Here is a 7,462-nt window from a genome sequence, read left to right as displayed (position 1 = left end):
AAAATTAAGATTTCTTTATAAAATTTTAATATACACTTTTGAAACAATTCCGTAATATTTTATCTCATTTACCACTATTTTTGAAAATGTTAGTAACTTTTTTTTAAATATATATATCCATTTTTCAATATTTTCTCGTTACAATAAATTTGAAAAAGATTTTGTTTTATTTTAAAGAATGATATTTTTTTATCATTACTTAAATGCTGTTTTGAGATTTTTTTAAAATATAATCTTTGATACTTCCCGATAAAAAAAAAACAAATTATTATTTTGAAAATTAATATATAGTTATTATTTATATTTTGTTTTAGAAAAAGCTTTATTGTTTAAAAAATTAAAATCACCACAATTTGAATAATTAAAAAATAAATATTAAAATTGTAAAAATAATAAAATAAATATGTCCCTACTAAAACAGTACCGTTTCGCAATAAAATAGGGTGTAGATGGTTTTATGATAAAAGGTGAAACGGAAAAGTATCATTTTTTTTTACTAGCATTAATTACTAACTAAATAAATATTATTTTTATATATAAAACAATTTAAATAAAAATTTTAATTAACATATATATACATTATTCCACATTATCTTCATTCTCCACATCTACATTATCAATTGTTGAAGCCATTTTGACCTTCACCTCATTATCATCGTTATCTTCTAATCGAGTACTTTCTAGACAAGCCAGGCGAAAATTATTTTGCCCGTGTTTATAACATGGAAGCGTCACTTTAGCTTCTGGATGAGATGGTGGAAGCCAAGAGACTAATCCTGATGGTGGATACCAAAAGTAATGTTGCCCTGAACCCTCATCAAACATCTCCCTCCATCCTGGTGCTAATGGATATGTTAATAATAAATGATGTTTAGCTTCTAAATATTCCATTTGTAACTGATATACATTATATTTTGGTTCCCAATTAAGGTGGCAAAATTCTACACAAACATGAAATGGATTATATTTGTTAGGACAATATTCAGCAAAAGGTGGGTATTTTTTTTCACTAATTGAATTTTCTTCCTCATTTATATTATTTTCACAAGCTGTTTTTTTTGTTACAGGTTCCTCTTCATTTGATGGTACATTATCTTCTATATTAATAAAATTTAATAATTTTTTTTTTAATAAAAAATACTAACCTTTAATTATTCCTCTTTTTTTTAATTTATTTAATAAAGCAGATGACAGAGGCATATTGAAAATGACAAATAAAAAAGTATTTAGAATGTAAACAACATTAAATTTTATACACCCTATAACTTTTATTTTTAAAATTTTATTTAAGTGCCCCCTTCTCTATTTACTTAGTATTTAAATTTATTGGAGAGAAAGCAAGTCAATGTTGGGAAAACGTTTCTATAGAGACGCATTTGTGCATCATTTGACTTACAATTATACATCAAAGTGCACAAATTTTACACCAGCGACACTACTAAACAGAATTTCTTTGCAATACCGCATTGAGGAAAGCAAACTATTACTTTTGAAATATTGTTATTTACTTCATTATTAAAAATTAAAAAAATTTCTATCAGATGTCATGAATATACAGGTTAGTTATTTAAATATAATTATATTATATTATTATTTTATTCCAATTATAGTGTGGTGAAGCTCCATTTTTAAGCGAAGGGTTAGAAGTTAGTGCCAAGTTTAAAGGTGCTTTCTGTGAAGCTAAAATAAAAAGAATTGTTAAAAAAGATGTTAAAATTAATGTTTTATTAAAAGAAGCACCATTTGGAAGTTCTGTTATAGAACCAGAATGTATTGTTTCAGGATCATGTGAGGTTAATCAAAATGTTATTATTAAATTAAAAGATAGAAATATAAAAGCAGCTATTAGGCAAATTCGTGATTTCTCTAGATATTGGGTGGAATTTGATGATGGTGATGAAAAAGAATTAAGTAGAAATCAAGTTAAATTAAAAGGAAAGAAACATTTTGAAGGAGAGATAAATATGGATGAGATGCCTTTAAATAATCCAGATAAATTAAAAATAGATGCAAAAAATGAAAATGGAGAAGAATTAGGGCGAACTAAAAGGTAGGCTAATAATGTTACAATATTTTACACTAACTAATAATAATAATATATCTTGTTAATATTGCTAACTAAATAGTATTTTCACTTCATGCTAATCTATAATGATTATATGAACAAGATTGGGCAGAGGGATATCAAATGAATTACATTATGGGACATAACGATATAACTTTGTAATAAACTTTGATCTTGGAGTTTTTTTTCTAATGTACTATATTAAGCAGTTTGTGAACTATTTAATATGAAAGACATTGGTTTTGTAGAAGGTTTAATTGTCTATGTCCACTTCAATATATTATATAATATATATATACCCTTTGCCTAGTTAGTGTCATTAATTTTGATACTTTATTCCATTCATTATTTTATTTTTTATTTTTGTATGCTTAGAATATCAAATTATATATTTTCCCAACAAAATTTTTTTAAGAACAATTTTGAATTTAATGAAGAAGAAAATACTATTATAATGAAAAATTATTATAGGCCAAATATATATAGTTATCGTGATAGTTTTTCTATACCCTTAAAGTTTGTCTTATTAAAATTTTATATTTTTTAATTTAATTTTTTTTTAGTGATAGAGCTTGTAGAGGAGGTTCAATAATGTCGTCGCGATCTCGGACACCATTATCAAATGATAATAATTGTATTGATAGTAAAATTGAAAAAATTAAAAATGGTTCAAAAAATTTAGCAACAACAAATACTTCAACACGAAATGCCACTGATAATAAGTATTTTCCATTTGATTTAGGAACAATTGATAATTTTACTGTTGGTAGAGTAGTTTTATCATTGGGAAAAGAAAATGATTTTTCTAGAGCCGCACCATCTGTTATTGTATCACTTAAAGCATATAAAGCTTTCTCAACAAATCTCAAAGTGCCAACTGAAGATAATGAAATACCATTAATAAGTTTTGTTACATCAAAATTTTTTATTGCACAACAAGATACATTACGACCATTTAATGGTAAATGTTTAGAATATCTACCTACACCATCTGTCTTTTTAAAATCAGCATATTCCAAAGCTCAAGCTTTTTTAGATAATGGAGAATTACCAAAAGGTATTGAACAACAATGGGTTTTTTATAAAGAAAAGAAAATTTCTTCATCAAAGAAAAAAGAAAAAGTGAATTTAAGAGATGACGATAAAGGTATTAAAAAAAACGGGCAAGATAAAAAAGAATCTAAAGGTATTGATAAAAATATGAATTTAAAACTTCAAGAAAATGAAAAATCAAATAATGTAAAAAAAAATTCTACTCAATCAACTATTTCAAAAGAAAGTACTGCAAATGGATTAGAAGTTGAAGAAAAACGAGATTTTGTTAGTTTTGTTGGAAGTGAAAAAACTCCTAGTACTGCAAGTTATTCTAGTTCTGATGATGAAGAAGAAATGGATATGAAAGAATATCTTGAGAAGAAGGACAATTTTACTGCTAGATTTTTTAGTTATGCTGGAAATATTTGTCAAAATTTTATTGAATTACCTATTATTAGATCAGATGAAGTTTTGGATATATATAAATTGACAAGAACAATAGTTAAACTCGGTGGAACAAGAATAAGAACAAATAATAAATGGCCTATAGTCTACAAAAAAATGCATTTAGATAATTCTAATTTATCATTAACGGAATTAGTTCAATTTTATGACAAATATCTTCATGGATTTTTGAAAGTTAATAAAAATTTAGGATGGTCTGCAGCTGATAGTTGTAAAGATTCTTATGGATTTACTAAACGGCGTACTTCAAATCTCATAGAAAAGAAAATTACCTCTCCTATGTCTCCTGAATTACCTTCTTCTACAGATACTTCTTCCAAACCTAAAAAAAGAGGGAGAAAACCAAAAGATAAAACTATTAATAATATAGCTCCTATTGAAGTTTCTCAAAATATTATTGATACTTCTTCAGAATTAATTAAAGATGTTTCAGACTTAAATGATCGCAAATCTCCACAAATAAATTCAACGAAAATTAATAATGAGAATTGTATAAATCGTCCTTTGAAAAGGGAACGTACCAAGTCAGAAAGCGGTGGTTTGCATTGTGATGAAGATAATATGCATAATAAAAGAAAATATCCTAAACGCAAATGTAGAGAAGAAAGTGAACTTCGGGAACGATCCGATTCTAGAAATTCCCATGAAAAAAGTATTGAAAAAGATAAGACAGATGTAGTGGGTCGTGGAAAATCTGAACTTGGTGATAATTATTGTAACGCAAATATCTTTACTATGTTTAATGTTGGACAAAAAATGTTAGGTTTTGCAGATGATAGTTATTGGGATTTGCGTATATTAAGTTTTGAACAACCTGAAAAAAAAGCTCTAGTACGTAGGATAAAAGAGATATGTGGACCAGATATGGTATTTAATAAACTTCAAAAAAAATTATTAAAAGGTGTCATGTCAAATATGAGTTGTTTTGTACATTATTTGCGGTGGAATTCTCGTTATGATGAACATTTAGGATTAGATAGAATTTATTTATTAAAAAGTGATCAAGCAACTTTTGAAAGTCAATTTTCTGAAAGTATACCTGAAAATCTTATGAAAGAAATAGTAGAATGGTGTAATTCATCTGATGGTATTAAATCAGTAAAATATACCTGTTATGAATCTGATGATGAAGATGATAAAAAATTAGATCTTCATGACAAACCTACGGATTCATCTATTTCTAGTACTACCATTGATTTGACTTGTAAAGAAGATATAAATGATCCAAAGTTTTTAGATAGTAGTATAAATAATATGCAAATTACAAATGAATTAGTTATTAAAAAAGATATAAATGAGACAGTTGAGGAAGTTGCTAGTAAACAAAAAGAAGTAGTTTTAAAAGATTTTGACATAATTAAGGATCCGCAAATTTATAGTTGTGGATATTTTTCACACATCGAAAAACAATCTTTAAAAGAAACAGTTTTTTTCACATGTAATGAATCTCAGGAAATTGATAGCTCAGAAACAGTAGATGATTTAGCATTAGAATGTAGTGAATTATTTGATGGATCACCAGATTTAGAAGATTTAGGAAACGACAGATCATCACTACAATCACAATTAAAATCGGCAATTCGCAAGAAAGCAAAACGTTTAAATCAATATATTCCTTCAGAAATAAGAAAACGACGTTTACAAAATCCTCAATTTGATGAAAATGAAGAATTAATATATGAATGTGCTGAGCCTTGTGTTAAAGCTTTATTAAGAAAATATGATGAACCAGTTACAGAAGATTACTTAAAATTAGTAACATCAATGTCAGATGATGATGAATTTAGTGAAATTGATGAATTTTTAAACAATGAATCATTGCCAACAACAAAAGATATTGAAGAAATACAATTTGATAAAGATATTATTACTGAAAAATTAGGAATACTACGACAATATTATACTAAAAATTGGCTCGATCTTGAAGAAGAAGATGATAGAATTATGAAATATTTATTTGAAAAAGATATTGCTGCTCATCGTAAAAGAAAACAACATGGTGATTCTCCCTCTTGTCAAGCATTTGAAAAAATTATGGAAGAAGAGCGTTTAGATAAAAGATCTCAAGAAAATGGTGAATGACTTTTTTACAAGTGTTATATTTCATTGTTATGTTTATATTATCACAATTAAGTATTTTATCTTAATAATTTTCTAGTATATAAATTTTTATATTTAATTAGTGTAAAGTTTATTTTTTTTTTTTTCTTTGACTAAAGACCACAATAGTTTATTTATTCTTTTTTATAAAATACATCTTTGGTATTTCAAAGATAAAAATTTCTTTTATTTTACTTGATAATGATATATTTTTAGGACAATGAGGATGGATGAACCAATAAAAATGAGTGAGGCAATATTAAAACACGCTTCTCTCCCTCATAACATGCGCTTTTTATGTTTATCATAAGTTGGTAAAATGTATACACTTTTTTCTATAATACCGCTTTTTTATCTAGGCATATTAATAGCAGTTAAATTTTGCTTTGCCGAAACTTAATTTCACATACATACATACACAATATAAGTCACCTGATATGAAATATGTGAAGAATATATTATAATCAGCTTCTTATTCTACTTACTTTTCATTACTTATTCACATTTATATTTCTTTTGTTCTTTGAAAACAAACATTTCTTTCCTGCGCATCTGCGTTCTTTCTCTCACTATTATTACATAACGTTATAAACTTCAAATAAATTTCTTTTCATTTGCACTTATTATTTACAAATCTTTTTTGACACATTGCTTTCTTCTAAGCTTTTTGTAAATCTTTATTTAACTTTATTTTAGCTCTTTTATTCCTATCTTCATCTTCTCAAGGTCAGTTGAAACTATAGTAAATACCTTTAAACTCATGAAACTTTTTTCTATTACAAAAATTTTGTGAATTTTATTGTCTTTTTACCCTTATAATATTTTACTTTTTAATACTATAACTATGCGGCTGTTGAAGTGATATAGAATAAAATAGAATTAAATGTTTATTTGAAAATAAATTTCTCTTTCATTTATTCTATTTAGATCAATGAACAAAACTTTTTCAATAGATTGCGCGATAAAAATTTCTTTTATATTGCATATATGAATTAAGTATCTTAGAAATGATGCATTTTTTTTTTGTTATTAAAGATGATACATATATATATGTATATTTATGTTTGTAAATATTGTTTTGACCTTATTCTCCAAAAGATACAATTAATGGTTTAACTGTTTATACTTTTTGTATTTTCAATACTTGAACAGTTTAATATTTTTATCTTTTACATATTTTTCTATTGATAATTTGAGCTTTTATATTTTTATATACGTGTAATTAAAAAAGAATAATAAAATGTTTATGAATGCGATGGTTTTATATATTGATTATGTATAATGTTACCTCAATTTTTAACATTATCCTTTTAAATATATAATTTTAGATTATTAAAAAAAAGTAATTTTTTTGCGTTTAAAGTATTAAGAAAGATAGGGTTATTTATTATAAGCTAATAAAGAAGCTATTTATATTTTATTATCTGCATTTATTTAATGAATGCATTTGTTATATACCAATCATTTGCACTTTTAACTGTCATATTACAAATTTTATTTCTATTCAATTGAATTGGTTGTTTTAAGTAATTTTTTATTACTAATAGGACATAAATTACTTTTAGTATTTATATGTTAACATAAATGAATATAATATCTTTGTTAATTAAAATATTATTTTAAATACTTAACAATTTTTTTTTTTTAGAATTAGAAGTATACATTTGTTGAATATAATTATTCTACTCTTTGTTGTCTGACGATTTTTAATCTAATAAGTAATAACTAACTGTGAAGAACAAAAAAACTACTTTTTATGTGTAAGGTATACATATAAGTTGAGACTTTTTAATAAAA

General features: G+C 25.0%; 2 protein-coding genes across 2 annotated transcripts; one reads left to right on the top strand and one right to left on the bottom strand.

Annotated features, from left to right (window-relative positions):
- Window positions 1-579: 579 nt before the first annotated feature.
- Window positions 580-1,406, bottom strand: SRAE_2000162800 (Polyglutamine-binding protein 1; the record flags this gene model as incomplete). The annotated part of the gene is made up of 3 exons (XM_024652602.1): window positions 580-1,097; window positions 1,146-1,259; window positions 1,397-1,406. The coding sequence occupies 3 exons, from the start codon at window positions 1,404-1,406 to the stop codon at window positions 580-582; spliced, it is 642 nt and encodes a 213-aa protein (XP_024506162.1).
- Window positions 1,407-1,546: 140 nt separating this feature from the next.
- Window positions 1,547-7,336, top strand: SRAE_2000162700 (ARID/BRIGHT DNA-binding domain and Chromo domain-like-containing protein; the record flags this gene model as incomplete). The annotated part of the gene is made up of 5 exons (XM_024652601.1): window positions 1,547-1,558; window positions 1,611-2,050; window positions 2,629-5,639; window positions 6,362-6,391; window positions 7,314-7,336. The coding sequence occupies 5 exons, from the start codon at window positions 1,547-1,549 to the stop codon at window positions 7,334-7,336; spliced, it is 3,516 nt and encodes a 1,171-aa protein (XP_024506161.1).
- Window positions 7,337-7,462: the final 126 nt, after the last annotated feature.

The sequence above is a fragment of the Strongyloides ratti genome (genome assembly GCF_001040885.1).
Source record: "Strongyloides ratti genome assembly S_ratti_ED321, chromosome : 2".
NCBI classification, from domain to species: domain Eukaryota; kingdom Metazoa; phylum Nematoda; class Chromadorea; order Rhabditida; family Strongyloididae; genus Strongyloides; species Strongyloides ratti.
This window is presented reverse-complemented; position numbering and strand designations above follow the sequence as displayed.